Source organism: Bos javanicus, chromosome 3, assembly GCF_032452875.1.
Source record: "Bos javanicus breed banteng chromosome 3, ARS-OSU_banteng_1.0, whole genome shotgun sequence".
Lineage (NCBI taxonomy): Eukaryota > Metazoa > Chordata > Mammalia > Artiodactyla > Bovidae > Bos > Bos javanicus.
In genome coordinates, this window is record NC_083870.1 from 67500702 (window position 1) to 67519659 (window position 18958).

The 18958-nt window shown below is 39.0% G+C and overlaps 1 protein-coding gene across 3 annotated transcripts in view; it reads right to left on the bottom strand.

Annotated features, from left to right (window-relative positions):
• The window catches only part of AK5 (adenylate kinase 5), a 269511-nt gene that overhangs the window by 187064 nt on the left and 63489 nt on the right, over nucleotides 1-18958 (bottom strand). For all 3 annotated transcript variants that reach the window (XM_061411538.1, XM_061411541.1, XM_061411540.1), the window contains one exon: nucleotides 18151-18342. In XM_061411538.1, coding sequence (XP_061267522.1) covers nucleotides 18151-18342 — 192 coding nt within the window. The remainder of the gene's footprint in view (nucleotides 1-18150; nucleotides 18343-18958) is intronic.

An 18958-nucleotide genomic window follows, 5' to 3' on the forward strand; every position in this document is an offset into this window, starting at 1 on the left:
ACATACACACACATACACACACCCTCTCCATAAATATTACTTGTTTTAAAAAGGAACATAAGATTTTTACATAAAAAGAATTAAAAACTGAAGTAAGCAGACTCCATCCCCCCCTACTTGATAGAAACTTGAAAGCTGCTCATCCTTCAGGCAGATCTGCTTGCCAATGTTGAGAAGGAAAAGGATAGAAAATAACATAGCGTGCATTTGCCAAGACAGATTTGTGGTTGACATTTCTTCTGAAAAATGTCTCCATTAAAATAAGTAACTGTTGATGTTGTCTCCTGATTTAGTCATTTTGAAAAGTAATGAGTAGTTACTGGATTTCAGAACTGGATTTCAGTTTTCCCATGGAGCCCATCACTTTGAAATGGATATACCTTAGACATATGAGCACATGATGAATTTATCACAGGGCATAGTCATCTTCCTAACAACATACTTGCATGATGTCATTCAGCACAGTGAAGAGCTCAACAAATGTAAACTACATTCATTAAGAGTATTTTGGATATATTTTGATTAGACTTGTTTCTAAGTATTTTAGAGTTTGGATGTCATTCATTTAAACACTCAAGTGATACAGTGTTTTATTCACATCATTTCTAATCTTAATTAATCTCACAAGTCAGTAAACTTCATCCCATTTTACAGATGATGATACCCCAGTTCAGAAAAGTTAAGAAACTTGCTGGGATTCAAACCCTGGCATTTGTGACTTCAAAGCTAGCCTTTGGCCCATGATACTACACTATGTTTTGCTGAATGTCATTAAAATTTTTTTTTAAATTTATTTATTTTTGGCAGTGCTGGGTCCTCGTTGCTGCATGAGCTTTTCTCTGGTTTCAATGAGCAGGGGTTACTCTCCTGTTGTGGTGCTCAGGCTTCTCACTGTGATGACTTCTCTTGTTGCAGAGCATGGGCTCTAGGGCACTTGGGCTTTAGTAGTTGTGGCTCCCGGGCTCTAGAACACAGGCTCAATAGTTGTGGCTCATGGGCTTAGTTGCTCCATGGCACGTGGAATCCACCCGGATCAGGGATCGAACTTGTGTCTCCTGCATTAGCAGGTGGATTCTTTACCACTGAGCCACTAGGGAAGCCCTGAATGTCATATTTATCATTGAATTTCTTTCAGTATTTCCCTAGTATCGGGTTCCTTTAGATACACAAGAGACTTAGCAGGATTTTTAAATGATATAGTCATGAACAAATGTATGGAACCAGCAGTCCTACCTACTGTTCTTGGTGTCTGAGACCATCCTCAGGGAGGTAGAAAGGGGAAAGAAATCAAGAGAGTGAAAGCAAAATTGGAAGGAGAAAAGAGAGAAGAAAAAAATCAACATCAAGTGTCTATAGAATAGCTTCTGAAGGGCTTTTAAAGCTGGAAACAGGTTTGGCAATGCTTCTTTCAGACTGTTCAGCTGGATTCAATTTTTTCAGTTCATAGGAACTGCAACAGCTACCTTTAAAAAATGTCACTGGATTATAGGAATTTCTATTTTTTCATAAATCTGATATAATAAAAGAATCAAGATGAGAAAGTAACACAGGACATGTGGTTGCTATAGCATTAATAATACGTCTGGCCAGTTAGGAGGCAATAATTTCCAAATAATAATAATGAGTGCATGCTAAGTGGCTTCCGTAATGTCTGACTCTTTGTGACCCTATGGACTGTAGCCCTACAGGCTCCTCTGTCCATGGGATTCTCCAGGGAAGAATACTGGAGTGGGTTGCTATGCTCTCCACCAGTGGATTTTCCCAACCCAGGGATTGAACCCACATCTCTTATGTCTCCTGCATTGGCAGATGGGTTCTTTACCACTAGCACCACAAACAGTCATGCCTAATTAGTGCTTTCTCTGTGCTGGGCACTGTATTGAATGCTTTAATTACCTTTTCTCATTCAATCTTCACAATGAACCTAGAAGGTACATAATATGAGATTTACTTTTCCAGGGTCATAACCGAGGACCTGAGAGTTTCCATAACTTGAATAAGGCCAAGAGCTGGTTAAAGCTCTACAACCATCATTGGGTTGCCCCTGAGTGTTTAATCACTGTCCTTGTTTTCCTCCTTTGATAAATGCTGCTACTTTCACTTGGCTGGCCATGTTTATTTTTTCTCTTTATGTCTCCTGTCTAGGATGTGATTAGGGTATTGGCTTAAAACTATGCTTCAGGTGGATTCATGTTGATGTATGGCAAAACCAATACAATATTGTAAAGTAATTAGCCTTTAATTAAAATAAATAGATTAAAAAAGCCAAAGAAATAAAAATAAATAAATAAATAAAACTATGCTTAAGTCAGTAAATATTGAGCATCTACTGCATGCCAGATAGTGTTCTAGGAATTTGGGATATTAGTGGTAAAGAAATCACTCAAAATACTTTCCATCATGGAACTTTCGCTTCATACATTGCATATTCTTTCCGAAATTTGCATTAGTTGAAGAATTCTAATTTACCTTATTAGAGTGTGGAATAACAAAAACTGAAAATCTGATGTGCAATTTAAAAGCTAAATTTTGAATCAAGAGACGTAACACTTAAAAGAAAAAGCATACTTCAGGCATCATAAAGACTAGAAATCTTTTCATTTTTTTTGTTGGCCACATGGCTCGTGGGATTTTAGTTCCCTGACCAGGGGTTGAACCCAGGACCCTGGCAGTGAGAGCAGAGTCTGAACCACAGGACCTCCAGGGAATTCTTTTTTTTTTTTTTTAAATTTAATTTTATTTTTAAACTTTACAATATTGTGTTAGTTTTGCCAAATATCGAAATGAATCCGCCACAGGTATACATGCAGAATTCTTGAAAGATATAACATAGGATTAACTGCAAGATGTGAAAAAAGGTTTTCAAGCTGAAAGATATTTTCTGGCTTTGTTTTTGCTTTCTCTCCTCCTATACATGGACTTAGGGACTCCAACTTAGGCACTAGAAATAAAATATTGAAGACAACAGTAAAAAGATAAGAAAGGAGACAGTGAAACTGTAAAGACAGAATTATAGTTGAAAAATACTAGAATCATAACGAAGTAGAATTATAAAATAGTGTAATAAAAGTCATGATAGAGATCAAACATGGTGTTGGGGAGGTCATGGGGGCATCTGACCCAGACAGAGTGGTTTCCCCGAGGAAGCCATCTCAAGAGTGACAGCCAGCCAGGTCAAGGCAGAGAGGTGGAGCTGAGCAGGACTGCAGGGAGAGGGAAGAGCTTGGGCAACAGCCCCCAGCTCAAGAGAATGCAGTCTGTGAGCAACTGCAAGTGAGAGATAATAATCTGAGCCAACTGAAGTTTCCTATATTTTTCTCTTCTCTTCCAATTTTAAAGTAGAGCTATCACTTCACAGAAAATGAGTAGAGCAGTGCCATGATAGAACTGTCTATTCATGCAATTTTATTGGGAATTAATTACTTGATAACAAATTTCAGTGTTTTAGGAATTCAGATGGAATTGATGAAATGGAAAGGCAATCAGAAGAAAGCTGCAGATATCTGACACTGCTAACACAGCCAGGAGGACTGCACGGAGATCTTCTGAGACAGAGAGAGTTTAGTTGGAAATTCCTACTTAATTCAGTTGTAAGGGATCATGTCAGTTGTAAGGGATCATGTCATCTTTTGGGACTTCTGTAGGAATGAATTTATCATGAACATATGAAGTCTAAAGCTGTGGTAGAAACACTAAAAATAAACACTATCAAGTATGTATCAACTGAAGGTGGTGTCTGCACTGAGATTTTTAAGCAGAAGTTTCAGGATAAAAGAAGAAGTTATATTTCACAACAGTCTTGATATGTTCAAACTAAATTTTCAGGGAAGAAACAAGATTCTTTAAAAAAAAAAAATCCAGCGTTTATTTTTCTCTTCCTTGATCCTGAGTTTGACAGCAAGTGTAGAAATTGAAGCAATACTCTTTGGTATTTTCTGAGAAATCTCTCAAGGTTGCTGACATTTTCAAATAACCTGTGAATTGGCAATGGTTAGAGGCCAGACCACAGAGGAAAGCATGAATTTTTGAAAGCCTCAGTTTAAAACACTACTGAAAAACTACTAATCCAATCCAAATGGAAGAAGTCTAAATGAGGTCTTGTTCACACTAAACTTATTAGAACTAATTCATTCAACACAACTCATAAATTAATGCATTAATTCAACAAATATTGTAAAGCACCCTCTGTATATCTGGTACTGCTCTGGCTGTACAGTCCCTGCTAACTTGGTCACTGAAGAGAATAATAAAGGATCAGGATACAACTTACATATACCCAGGCTTCTTTTCTACAGACATCCTTTTAAATTCAGGGTTGTTTTGCTACTTCATATAGAATATGAAGGACTTCATATAGAATATCTGAAGGATGTCCCTGGTGGCTCAGATGGTAAAGAATCTGCCTGCAGTGCAGGAGAACTGTGTTCGATCTCCGGGTCAGGAAGATCCCTGGAGAAGGGAATAGCTACCCACTCCAGTATTCTTGCCTGGAGAATTTCATGAACATAGGAGCCTGGTAGGCTACAGTCCACGGGGCCACAAAGAGTCGGACACAACTGAGTGACTAACACTTTCAACTTTCACAGAATATCAGAAGACCAAAAACCAGTATCTTCATTAATATTTGAGTACCTCCTATTAACTAGAAGTCTCAAAAGAATTGCCCAAAAAGAAACTGATGAATGAGTATACTTATAAGTTTATTTTATACTTTATGCAATTAAATTCCAAAATTAGGGAGGGGGCAATCAATGAGAAATTAGAATGGTTAATACAAAATTTCTTTTATTTCCCTACTCCTTCCCTGGCTGTTCAGCTCTTCATTCAGTCTTTTCTGTCCATCTATGTCCCATTTCCAATATTGAACTTGGTAATGACAAGGACTTTTAGTAATTCCAAAGGTCTGATTACTTCCTTGAATTTGTGGAGTAACCTCCATAGGTTATCCCAGGGTGTTGTGAGTTCATTCAGTCCCACAGGGGTAATCATGGAGAACACAGAAATAATTTACTCTACCTTGCAGCCCTCTGTGCAACCTTCCATTATCGTAATGGTCAGATGCATTGCGGCTACTCATTTATCCCTTCTGCCTTCTCCATCTGAGCTCCTTGAGAGCAAGGGCAGATGCAGAGCAGAGCACCTTGTACAATTTAGGGTTTATCTAACAAAGAACAGCAGGCTCTTGTCCTTACCTGAAATGAGGTAATTTAGGGATAACACCTGGCACATCTAAGGCACTTTAAATAATTTAAATACCTATCTTATGGTGTTGAGTGGTTAAAACAGGTAAAGATTAGGAGAGGTAAAGAGGTAAAGCGCTGGCACAGCACTTGCTTGATCTAGTATGGTAGTCCTTCTCCATTTCTCCTAGAATGAGATTTCTCAGTCAACACCTTGTGGTTCCCATTACTGTGGCTTTATCAATATCTTTTCTGACTGTTTTGAGAGGGAGGCTAACCCTTTTCTTAGCTCAATCCCTTGTTATTAACCAAACGGACTCTGTGAGACAGGGTCTATTTCAAACCTCAGCTCCAGTGCATTCCTGAACCTCTCTGAACTTGTTTCCTTCATTAAACTTTAAAGTCTGTTATTAGACTTAGATATAAAGTGGATAGAGGTCCTGAAATAGTAGAAGTACTTACTGAAAAGTAGCTATTATTAAGCACAGACACTTTCTACTTTGCCCATTTTGGAAAGAATTCCTAGCAAACATATTTCTCAATATCTTTTTAAACCAAGAAATGGAATTAAAAAACAAAAACAACAACAACAACTTTGTAGTGGTTATTGTTGGTTCATCTAACATTTGTCCTCTTTTCCTTTGCTTTTCTCTACATCAGAGGCTGAGAAGTGAAATAATTCATTTTCCAGCCTCTCTTGTAGACAGGTGAAATCATGTGACCCAAAGGAAAACAGTTAGGACAAATGAGACTAAAGTGGGAGTCAATGAGAGAGGGAGGGGGAATTTATGGGGAAGCTCTTGCTTTCCTAGAGAAGGATACTAGATATTATCCTGGGCTTTTGCCCTAACCCCTTTGTCCTATTTGGAATTCTAGATTTGATGACTAGAGCAGCAGCAGCCAAAGAAACACATCAAAGAGGGTGAAATGAAAAGATGGAGCATGGTTCCTCGATGACACCATTAAGTCACTATACATGGCTTAGATCATCCATCTCTGTACTTATTTTTACACAAGTCAAATAAATCTGCTTGTTTAAGCCATAGCTATTCAACTATTCTATTATTTGAAATAAAAGCATCCCTAACAGGTACAAACTTTTATTTTTGATGGTAACTGACTACAGTGTGGTGGTTTAATGGACTCAAGGGGTCACATCTGTAAAATGTATAGTGCTCTCTGCCGTGAAAATAAATTGTTCCAACTGTATCTATATATATTTTTTACTAAATTCATTCATTTATTTACTCAATGAGTTACTTTGAAACAACTACTTGTGGAAAGAATACTTGGTAATTCAATGGACTCTGCTGTCTCTTTGCTTGGATTTTAGTATTATCTTACAACAGTTTGGGTAATCATTGTCCTTAATACATTACTCTCCTTTTCCTATCCCCTTTCTATTTAATTTTTCCAAGAACGATGTCCAAATAGGAAATCAAAATGGTTAAATTGGTAAAATGTATATTACATCTCTTGCAGGTGATTTATGAGTGCTACTCTTCCACAAGCACTGTTTTGGTCACTCCCAGGTTTTCAGTAGGTCTGGACAGCTGTAGGTCCAGATGGCTGCCCCGTGGAGAAGTGAAGCCTTGTGGCACCCCCAGTCATCGTCTCAGCTCAGGCCCTTGCCAAATTCTTTCAAAATGCTTTCTCCATTCAATGATTTACACACAGCTCCTGGCTTATAATTTTAACTATGTTGTTCCCTCGCTCAGAGCCTTGAAAGCTCACCCCTTCCTCCTTAACTGAGCACTTTCAGACCTTTGTTATATTGATCTCAGTGCCTCTGTCCCCCTTCCTAATTCTCACTAGTTGCTTATATACCTTACCTGCCTTGCGTCTGCTCATGTTTGCTTATAATGCCTTTCCTTCCAACTTCTGGGCTCTCTTCCTTACCCCACATATGGTATAGCAAAGTCTTATAGCACTTATAGCAAAGTCTTCCTTCATCTTTCCAGGAGGAAGTCACTCCCCTGCCCCTGACTGTTCCTCTTCCTGGTCTATTATATGTCTGTGTGTGGCACCCACCTCTTCCTGTACTATATTCAACTTATTTATGTTTACATTACTGCCTACACACAAACTCCATGAAGGCAGATCTATCTCCACATCATCTCTGTATTCCCTATGGTGCCTGATGTGGTCCCTCCTTTGACATGAAATGCTAAGTCACTGCTAAGTCACTTCAATCGTGTCCGACTCTGTGCGACCCCATAGATGGCAGCCCACCAGGCTCCCCTGTCCCTGGGATTCTCCAGGCAAGAACACTGGAGTGGGTTGCCATTTCCTTCTCCAATGCATGAAAGTGAAAAGAGAAAGTGAAGTAGCTCAGTCATGTCCGACTTTTCTCGACCCCATGGACTGCAGCCTACCAGGCTCCTCCATCCATGGGATTTTCCAGGCAAAAGTACTGGAGTGGGGTGCCATTGCCTTCTCCTTGACATGGAATAGGCTCTGGATAAAACTGTTTGAATGGATGACTATAAAAGGACTGTCATAACAGGGAAGATGAATTGTAAAACTCAGAGTAGATAAGGATAGAGTTTTGCCTGAAGCAGAACTGCAGCCATGGCTTTACATTTGATTGCAGAACTGAGTAAGGTCAGAAGATGATGGATGGTGTCGATAAACAAAAATACAAGGCCCACTAATTGGCCATTGCCCCTAAAATTTTCTTCTTGTAATGTGAGTGCAGATTAATCAATTTTATGAATTATCTTAATCATTTTACATCTGTTATCTAGTGAGATCACTGTTTGAAAAACCTCTAAGTGTAATGCACCAACAGAATAAATTTTCTCATTTATTCTTTTCTGAGAAACATAAATGAAGAGATTACTGTTGAACAGAGTGCTTATCAAATGATAAATGTCTGGGTAAAGCAGTAATGGGCTTTCTCTTCAGGATCCAGAGTGCATAAGTGTCATGTTTTAATGAAGGGACAATATTGCAATAACAAGTGCTGCCTCTGGGGTCAGTGCTCTGGGTCTGGGTTGAGGCTCTGATGCTCTTATCGGATCCTGGGCTAGCTACATTTTGGTATACTTCAGTTTTCTCATTTATAAAATAAACATAATAGTAATATCAACTTCATGGAGATTGGTGAGGATTAATGATTTACCATATGTGAAGCACTTTGAATAGTACCAAGCACATATTAAATACTTATAAGTTGTGTGTTATTTTTTAAGATACCATCTACTCATAATATATTTTTGTATTTTCCTCACTGGCAAGTCTTAAATGCCTCTTCTTTTTTTTTTTTGTTCATTTAATATAACTATGGGGGCTTTCCTGGTGGCTCAGATGGTAAAGAATCAGCCTGCAATGCAGGAGATATGCATTCGATCCCTGAGTCAGGAAGATCTCCTGGAGAAGGGAATGGATACCCACTTCAGTATTCTTGCCTGGAGAATTCCATGGACAGAAGAGCCTGGCAGGCTACAGTCTATGGTGTTGCCAAGAGTTGGACACGACTGAGAGACTAACACTTTCACTTTCATTTTCAGTTTAACTATAGAACTGCTATTGCTACTGCTACTGCTAAGTCACTTCAGTCGTGTCCGACTCTGTGCGACCCCATAGACGGCAGCCCACTAGGCTCCCCGTCCCTGGGATTCTCCAGGCAAGAACACTGGAGTGGGTTGCCATTTCCTTCTCCAATGCTTGAAAGTGAAAAGTGAAAGTGAAGTCGCTCAAGTCGTGTCCGACCCTCAGCGACCCCATGGACTGCAGCCTACCAGGCTCCTCCATCCATGGGATTTTCCAGGCAGGAGTACTGGAGTGGGGTGCCATGATATTTAATCCAAGAACTTTACCAAAAATATTATCTTGTTCATGTTCCCTATAACTCTCAGTATAACATATTGAAATAAATTAAGACTTAATTCTGGAAGTGTGGAATGTTCCCTGACACCATTGTCATAATTATTGTTCTGATCACAGAGTGTCTCCTGGAGAAGTGACCAGCTCAAAGTGTGTGTATGTATATATTTTCTTGTCAGGAACTGGAGGGCTGAAACAACAGTGTCCAGGAAGCTCTTAGTATGATATGACATTCAGCTACTAACTATCTACCAATCTGCTTTATTTCAATTAAAAAATTATAAAGATGAACCATTGTAGAAGGCAGCCCTCAGGCCTTAAGCTAAAATAGCCTTAGGTAGACTTGTCAATAACAGTTCTTGGAACTGGGATTTTCTTAATGTGAATTTTCCAAATGTATTTGCTTGAATATTATCTTGATTTTATCCACACTACTTATTTCATGGTTATCATATGAAAACCCTAGTTTATACTTAAGGTGATTAAAGAGTCATATGTAGAGCTTTTTGGACTCTATTTCATGAGTATTTGTAATAATAAAATCAGCAGAAAAATATCTTGTATCCCTTTGGGGCAGGCACCATATTCCTTTTTTAAGTTCCTCCTCATTTTTCCTGTAGACATCTGTATGAAACATCACCATGAGAGTACCACATTTGTGGGTGTGAGAGCTCTTCTCTTCAGGCCCTGACAATAGGTTCACCATTTAATCAGCATCAATTTCCCACTTTGAAAGGAACTGCATTCTCTGAGTCATTTGGTTTGCTCTCTGCCAGTGGAGTGTGAATAGGTCTGATACTGAGTGAGCTTTGGGTGTGGAAAAGTTTTGTTAGGATGCTTGCTTGTTACTGAGACAGAACGACAGAATTAGATATAAATACGGTATCTGCTTGCTCTCCGTTTTGTTTTGATGCTGTTTAGGAACCAGCATAATTTGCCCCAGAAGTGTGGATGTTACTTCGCTACTTTGTGGGGAAATAGCTCTCTCTCAGTGCTTTAATCTTTCTTTCTATACAAAAAAATCTGAGAATGAAATGGTATCATAATTGTATTTTAGTTTTTAGAGCCCACAATAATGAAAGTTATGAAAGTAATCAGATTCATTTAGTGAATTTAGTTCTGGATGTTTTAAAGCCAGGGTTACAAAGATCTGCATTAACAGGTAAGTTAAACTGGTCCCACTAACTAACCCACAGAGATGGTACCCTCCTAAAGTAGGCCATGGTACTTTTTCTAGGACAGCACTGTCTTGCCAGCTTTACACACAGTACAATTTGATAAGTGCCAGTTGCCCAGAGAGAGTGATTCCTTATAAGCTGCTCTTAAGTCAAGTCAAAAATGGATATTTCTCACGTTTCTTAGGGGTACTTCACATTGAAGGTATATCAGTATCAGGTTTCATGCCACAAGGTACTGTCTATTTGATTTAAAAATATTTTGAATTTAAAACAATTCAGAGGGCCATATATCTGGGTACGCATATACACCAAGTATCTTACAGAAAACCCCAGTAGCCTTTCCTATATTTATCAACCTTTGAAAACTCCTCCCTGACTATTTTCTGTCTTACTAAATCCACCAAAGAGGAATCAGTGAGGGCTGTGGTTACATAATGAATGTTTAGACAACATCTAATCAGTGATGGTACGTAAAGGAAATGTAGCTTCACTATGTTAAGTGAAGTAAGTGAAGTCACTTCAGTCGTGTCCGACTCTGTGCGACCCCATAGACGGCAGCCCAACAGGCTCCCCCGTCCCTGGGATTCTCCAGGCAAGAACACTGGAGTGGGTTGCCATTTCCTTCTCCAATGTGTGAAAGTGAAAAGCGAAAGTGAAGTCACTCAGTCATGTCCATCTTTTCGCGACCCCATGGACTGCAGCCCACCAGCCTCCTCCATCCATGGGATTTTCCAGGCAAGAGTACTGGAGTGGGGTGCCATCGCCTTCTCCGAATTATTCAGCAGTCTGTTTAAATTAACTTGTACTATCCCGTTTATGTTGCCTCTGGCTAGGAGTGCCTGGTGAGACTGGAATTACATAGTTTCAGTGGTAAAATTTGAAGGAAGTCATATGGTGTAAATTAAGCACATGTAGTGCCAAAGGGGTTATCTGGGGGTTCAGGGACAATGTCTGGTGAATCACTAATAGTGTGATGTTGACAAGGATGTGCTCTTGAAGCCAGGGGTTCCCCAGCACTGATGCCGGTTTATGATGAAGTGTTCCCTAATCTACAGCAAAATGAGAAAAATAAGACAAATGTTGAGAATTTTTCTTATAGCCAAATAGATCCATTTTAGTGACTTTATCAGTTTTGTCATTACTAAACTTTTGTGTGCTAAAAATAACCCTTTCAAACAATGATATTAATAGATTTTTTCCCCCCTTTCTAATGCCCTCACTTAGAAAAATTTTTTAAAAAGTCAATTTGGGAAATACAAATTGAAACAACAAGATACTACTACAGACATAGTAAAATGGCCAAAACCTGGAACACTGACAACACGGAATGCTGGTGAGGATGTGGAGCAACAAGAACTCTCATCTCAGAGAGCGTTCTCAGGTGAGAATGCAAAATGGTGCAGCCAGCTTGGGAGACACCTTGGTGGTTTCTTACAAAACTACTCATACTCTTACCAGCAGTCATGCTCCCTGGTAGCTATCAAAATGAACTGAAAACTTATGTCCACACAAATACCGGCCCATGGATATGTATAGCAGCGTTTTTTTTCTAATAAATGCTGAAATTTGGAAGTAATCAAGTGCAGATGAATGAACAGATAAACTGTGGTGTATTCAGACAATGGATGTGCTCAAAAGAAATGAGCTATCAAGCCTGGACACAACATGGAGGAAACTAAAATGCATATTACTAAGTGAAAGAAGCCAATCTGAAAAGGCTACATATTACATGACATTCAACTTCATGACCTTCTGGAAAAGGTAAAACTTTAGAAATAGTAAAAAGATCAGTGGTTGCCAGAATCCAGGTTAGGAGGATGGAGATGGGTGAGGGTTGAATAAACAGCACAGAGATAGCTAAGGGCAGTGAAAATACTCTGTAAGATATTGTAATGATGGATACAAGGCACTATGAAAGTGAAAGTCACTCAGTCGTGTCCTACTCTTTGCGACCCATGGACTATACATACAGTCCATGAAATTCTCCAGGCCAGAATACTGGAGTGGGTAACACTTCCCTTCTCCAGGGGATCTTCCCAACCCAGGGATGGAATCCAGGTCTCCCGCATTGCAGGTGCATTCTTTACCAGCTGAGCCACTAGGGAAGCCCAAGAATACTGTAGTGGGTAGCCTATCTCTTCTCCAACGGGTCTTCCTGACCCAGAAATCGAACTGGGATCTCCTACATTGCAGGCAAATTCTTTACCAACTGTGCTACCACGGAAGTCCACGTGGCACTATACATTTGTCCAATACCATAGAATGTATAACATCAAGTGCGAACTTTAAGGTAAAATATGAGCTTTGAGTGATTATGATGCATCAATGTAGGTTCATTAATTATAACAAACGCAACACTCTAGTGAGGGATATTAATAACTGGGGAGACTGTGCAAATGTTGGCTTAGGGGGTATACAGGAAGTCCCTGTATCCTCCTCTCAATTTTGCTGTCGACCAAAAAGGGTTATTTTGCTTCCCTGGTGGTTCAGATGGTAAAGAATCTGCAGTGAGAAATCCAGGTTCAATTCCTGGGTTAAGAAGACCCCCCAAAGAAGGGAATGGCAACCCACTCCAATATTCTTGCCTAGAGAATTCCATGGACAGAAGAGCGTGGCTGGCTACAGTCCATGGGGTCATGACGAGGGACTAACTAAAAGTGTCCTAAAATATTAAAGTTTTAAAAAAAACCCAACTTTATCTTAGTCCATTAAATTTTTTTTCTGATCTATTAAGTACTGAAATTGTGGAATCATTGGCTTATGTGACCTTGTTATATCCTAAGATAGTTTATAATTAGTCCCTTGTCTGCTTCCCTAGGAAAACTGATGTTGGTGAACGAGAAATAAACCTGTTCTAACATCTTTCACTCTATGCCTTTCGTGCCTGAAGATATCCAGTCAGTTAATCAGAGTGTTAGTTACTAGGCCTCTTCATATATCCTATGACTATAACTTACTTCTCATTTTTAAGTTATGTTTCTCTTGCTTCCTACTATAAAAAAGTCCAGAAGAAAAAATGACCATCAGCTTACTTAACAGACTAAAACTAAATTCGGACTTTTACTGATGGTCAACCCATATTAGGTAGCATTTGTTCAGTGCACACAAGTGTCAATGCACACGAGCGTGCAACCGTTTCCCTGACAAGTTGAATGATGTTTCAGCTGAGTGGAATATCCAGTGATACACACATTTTGGAAACCAATTACGTAAACACTACATCTAACCCTATTAATTTTCAAGCATTTTAAAAGACCTTTTTCTAAAAGAAAAAAACAACCCCCCCCCGACAAAACCTCAGGTATTTTTTAGAGTTCATTAAGCTTCCAAAGAGTTGACCTTTTTAAACTAAAATTATTTCTTTCAAATGGGTTCTAACTTATGAAGATGACTAAAATAAGAACTAGTTTTTTAAGCTTTTTAAATAAAACTAAGATAAAAAATTATCACTAAACAGACATATTATTGAAGCTTTTGTACAGCTGCATTAGGGCTTCCTAGGTGTCATAGTAGTAAAGAACCCACCTGCCAATACAGAAGACATAAAAGACACAGATTTGATCCCTGAGTCGGGAATATACACTGGAGTAGGAAATGGCAACCTGCTCCAGTATTCTTGCCTGGAAAATCCCATGAACAGAGGACCCTGGTGGGCTACAATCTAAGTGCTCCAAAATGTCATGAGACAGCTTTGAAGAAGAACTTCTGACAAACTTTGGGATCTTGCAGCACCCTAATCTTTAATTAGGAGCAAAAACCTGTAAAAGACATGATGAGCTATTACATACAACTTATTGTAAGTTAAAAAACAACACACATTTGTCTGAAAAGGTTCTATGAAGTCCCTAACATATTAGCCCTGTGATTTGCTATCATTTAATTCATACTTGCACAGATAACTGTATAAGAAAAGTATTATAAAAGAATAAAAATGAAGCAGTCCATGTGATGGGAACTGTCAGTAAGATACATTATTCAGACAATAGCTTGTTTTCCTGGCTATTTCAATTAGGTTTTCTCCTCAGTCAGGCTGGATTTGTTCTTTAATCAAATCTGCCAACCAACACAGTTAATGTTTTAGTGAAAAAGAAAAAAGAATGGGTTGACACCTGTTATAATTTAACTACCATATTCAGACACAGCCATCATACAGCTTGATTACACAGATGATAAAGTAGTCAAAGAAAACACTAGGACAATTTTGTAACTGGTTAACAGACAGTTTTGGGCTTCCCTGGTGGCTCAGTGGTAAAGAATCTGCCTGCAGTGCAGGAGCTACGGGAGACACAGCTTGATCCTTGGGCCGGGAAGCTCCCCTGGAGGAGGGCATGGCAACCCACTCCAGTATTCCTGCCTGGAAAATCCCATGGACAAAGGAACCTGGCGGGCTACCATCCATAGGGTCACAAAGAGTTGGATATGACTGAAGTGACTTAGCATGCATACAACAGACAGTTTTAAAGAAAAAAGAATTTGGTGAAAAGTTTTAAATCTAAATGTTTTAACTTTGGATTTCTTCAGTAATCTATCTGAGCTTCCCTTGTGGCTCAGCTGGTAAAGAATCTGCCTGCAATGCAGGAGACCTGGATTTGATCCCAGGGTTGGGAAGATCCCTGGAGAAGGGAAAGGCTACCCACTCCAGTATTCCTGGAGAGTTCCATGGACTATATTGTCCATGGGGTCGAAAAGAGTTGGACACGACTGAGTGGCATTCACTTTCACTATTCAGTAATCTATCTATGGGAGAATAGGTAACGGAGTACCCTCCAAGAGCATGGATTTGTTTGTAGTAAGTAATTGGAGTTTTGAAAAATGGGCATTAGAGGTGAAAGGAAGAAAAAAGAGGAAATGTGAAAATTACAAAGTAATTTCAATCACTTCTATTTCACTTGCAACATTTCTGGTACTGTTCTAAGTACTTGATACCCATTTATCTCTCAAAATTACAGAGGTGGGTAAAATGATGATTGTAACCATTCTATGCATCAGGCAACTGAGTCACAGAGAAGATAAATAACCTTCATGAGGTATGAGGTCACACAGGTGGCCCGTGACACAGCAGGAGTCTGGACCAGGCAATGTGGTTACATGGTACATCCGAACCACTGCTACATGCATTCTCTCGTTTCACCCCTACAATATTATGTGCCAGATAACAGCATCTCTAAGTTAGACATAGAGACCGAGTCCTGAAGCACCATGAATTTATTAGATGGCAGTGGAGCTGAGATTTCAAGTGAAGGGTCTCAGACTCTAAAACCCTAAGGAACAGAGGCACCAAGATAAAGTTTCTCACCTGTACTGAGAGGTATGTGGCCTCTGTGGTCTTTACAAAGCTCACACAAAATCATTGATGAATCCTACTCGTGGATGGGGAGAGTTTGTTCTACTCACTACAGGGAATTTCTGAAGTCCATGACAGATGTGAGAGCATTCTGTACATTCTCCCATGCAACAGTCATCACACTTAATAAACCACTGTGGGATTTCCCTGGTGGTCCAGTGGTTAAAATCAGAGGTTGAACATAGATTCAATCCCTGGTCTGGGAAGATCCCACATAGCTCAGAACAACCAAGCCACATCTATAGAGACCTTGCACCTGGAGCCGTGCTCTACAACAAAAGAAGCCATCGCAATGAGAAACGCGTGCACCACTGCTAGAGAGTAACCCCTGCTTGCCACAACTAGAGAAAAGCCTGCTCAGAAATGAAGACCCAGTGCAGCCAAAAATAAATAAAAATTAATAAATAGATAAATAATTTTAAAACCTCATTGTTTAATATCTGATTCCCCATAGACCTGCAAGCTCTGTTCATCTGCTGACAACATACTATGTACCAGAGAGGCATAGTACTAGGAGTTTGAAATATGTCAGAAAATAAAATAAAGTTCCTTAACTTTTGCCTATTTAGCTTTGCACCACTCGCACCTAACAGAGAGTCTGGTACCTACTGATTCTCAATAAATATTTACTGAATAAATAAATGAATCGATTAGGAGGGGTAGGTAGAAGTAAAGGAAAGAAAAACTATAGAGAAAAGGAAATATTTGGACTTAATCTATTACCTCCCAGATTTATATTAAAGTCTTAACATGCATTTGATTAATCAGGATGACCATTTAAATTATTTAACTTATCTTTAAAAGCAGAAATGTACATTTTAATTCCAAAAGTGAACTGTGTCCAGGTTCTGAAGGGGGACACATGCATCAGGATGCAGCACTCACTACTCTGTCAAAGTAAAATTTTCTGTTATGTTTCCCAGAGCTTAGCCTGTGTTTGTGTTCACCGATTTTCAAAAGGTGACTTTCCAATGCAAGTCTTCTCCCAGTAATTAGAGGCGTTTATCTTAAAGCTTATCCAAGTTTAGCAGGGAGGTTACAGGCTGTCATCCACATTGTTATTGACTCCCTCAATTAGAGGCAATGGCATTTCACCTCCATGCAAAATATCAGTAAATTAACAATCCCCACTCTGCATTCATTTGGGAAATCTCCTCTGATTGTGATGACGAACGTGACAAGCAGGGAGTAATCAGAGACATTCCGGTAATACCTTTAAGCCTTGCAAATATCAATTAAAACTCTGGCTCTGCAGCTTGCTGTTGGGGTTTGGTCTACAGGGTAAATTTCTATTTTTATGACACAGTGAAGAAGTCAGCATTGGTAATTTGCAGGAGAAGCAAGCAACAACCTCAATACAAAACAGCCAGAGAAACATCCACTCTGATTTTCTTGATTCTTTCATATCACTCAAAGTCTCTTTTAAATCATAAAATGAACTCTGGCATTGTGAACAAGTTTCACATCAGATTTATAATTCTCTGACATGACAACTTTGACTCAAAGGGCAAATTCTAAAAAATATTTCTTTATAGTGCGAAAAAGACTGCAAAGGGATTATTATTCAAATGTAGTGACTGTCTCTTTCAATCTGGGGGCATTTTAGGCTAATGAAGAGTTTTTTTTGCACAGTAATTGTTAGGTCATAGGAGCTCTGTGGATGAGCTTCAATAGATTTACCTAAAATTTATGAAAAACACCTTATGTGCATTTTATTGTATTGAGAGTATGTCACTTTCATCAGATTCTTCACAGGGGCTTGTAACTCCAGCAGTCAAGAATCTTTGGTCCCATGAGAAAGAACTAAGGGCTGAGGAGAGGGTGCTGCCGAGGTCTGCTTCCTCCATGGAGAACCCTGGAGCTGCACTGGTTTTAGTGTCTTTTGAAAAGCACCTCAGCTGGCCAATGCTCCTCTGTCTCCTCTATTCCATACTTGAATCTCTGATGTTGCGGGGATCATACGTTTAGCTGAGCCTTCACCTCCACTTCCCTGTATTCTAATAACTGTACAAACTAGTGGTTCAGCTTCATCCTTCTTTGGCACATTCATTATCATTAATCACAAAACAAACTATGAAAAAATTAATATTTGCATTGTATCAATGGAGCAGAAAGACCAATGCCTTCCATTTTCAGACAATATCACTTCTCTATGACAAGTCAAACGCTTTTTTAGGGGGCCATCAGAATCTTATTTATGTGGTACACTATGATAAAGTTTAACTTATGATTTAAGTTTAACATATAAATTCTATTTTTAAGTTGATCAGTTTTATTAGGTTTTCAAAGACTGAAGAGTTGAGAAACTGGGCAAATATTGCTTAAAATGATAAAAAATTATTTTAAAATACTTTAAAATTTGGGGGCCATAGAATTCTAGCCAAGGTTGAAATTGATCTTTTTTTTTTTTTTTTGGTAAAATCAATTAAAGTGAAAGCATTTTTATTGTTATGCCTTAATAAAGGCAAGTCAGGTCAAGATTGCCAATTTCTTTTCCATGAATCTCCACCTAAGAAGAGTATTTTTTTTTAAGATAAAAGCATTTCTAAATGAGGACATAGGATAATCAGAAATCTGAAAGACTGTTCTTGAAATGGACAAGTAAAGTATATTAACTTACTGTCATGATGAGCCCCTTTTCCTGGAAGTATTTAACCAATGGAGCAGCGTTCTGCTTGAAGTTCATTAGTCTCCTTTGGGTAGCTTTCAGATTGTCATCAGGTCGCCCCTGTTGCTCTGCACGCTTCAGTAATCTTTCTTTGAGTCTCTGATTGGCGCAAGCCAGGAAGACCACAAAGTCAGGAGTACAGATCTGTGGAGAGGGTCAAACAAGCAGATAGGCATTCAACATACCAACCAGTGTGAGTGTGGGCAGAGGCAGATTTGTACAGTGCTTTAAAGAAATGATCTCCAATTTTTTTTTTACTGTATCCTCATGTTAATAAATTATTTGATCATGTATCCCAATAAATATATGCTTATTAATTTATTAATTATGCATGAGTGTATGATACACATGTGCTTGTGCTCAGGCATTCAGTGGTGTCTGACTCTTGGCGACCTGACAGGCTTTAGCCTGCCAGGCTGCTCTGTCTATGGGATTTTCTCAGCAAGAATACTGGAGTGGGTTGCCATTTCCTCCTCTAGGGGATCTTCCTTACCCAGGGATCAAACCCACGTCTCCTGCATCTCTTGCACTGAGGGCAGATTCTTTACTGTTGAGCTACCAGGGGAGCCTCATGCTGCCCTAATATAGTATGCATGTTGTAAAATACACACAAAAATGTAATTTTTAAAGAATAAGATATGATAATGGTAATATTAGCATTTTATTCCCACATTACAGTGGTTTGCCTTATGTACTCTGGAGACCACTGGTTACATAAGGAACCCTGGAGTCTGGGAAACTTGAATTAGAGTTTTTGCCT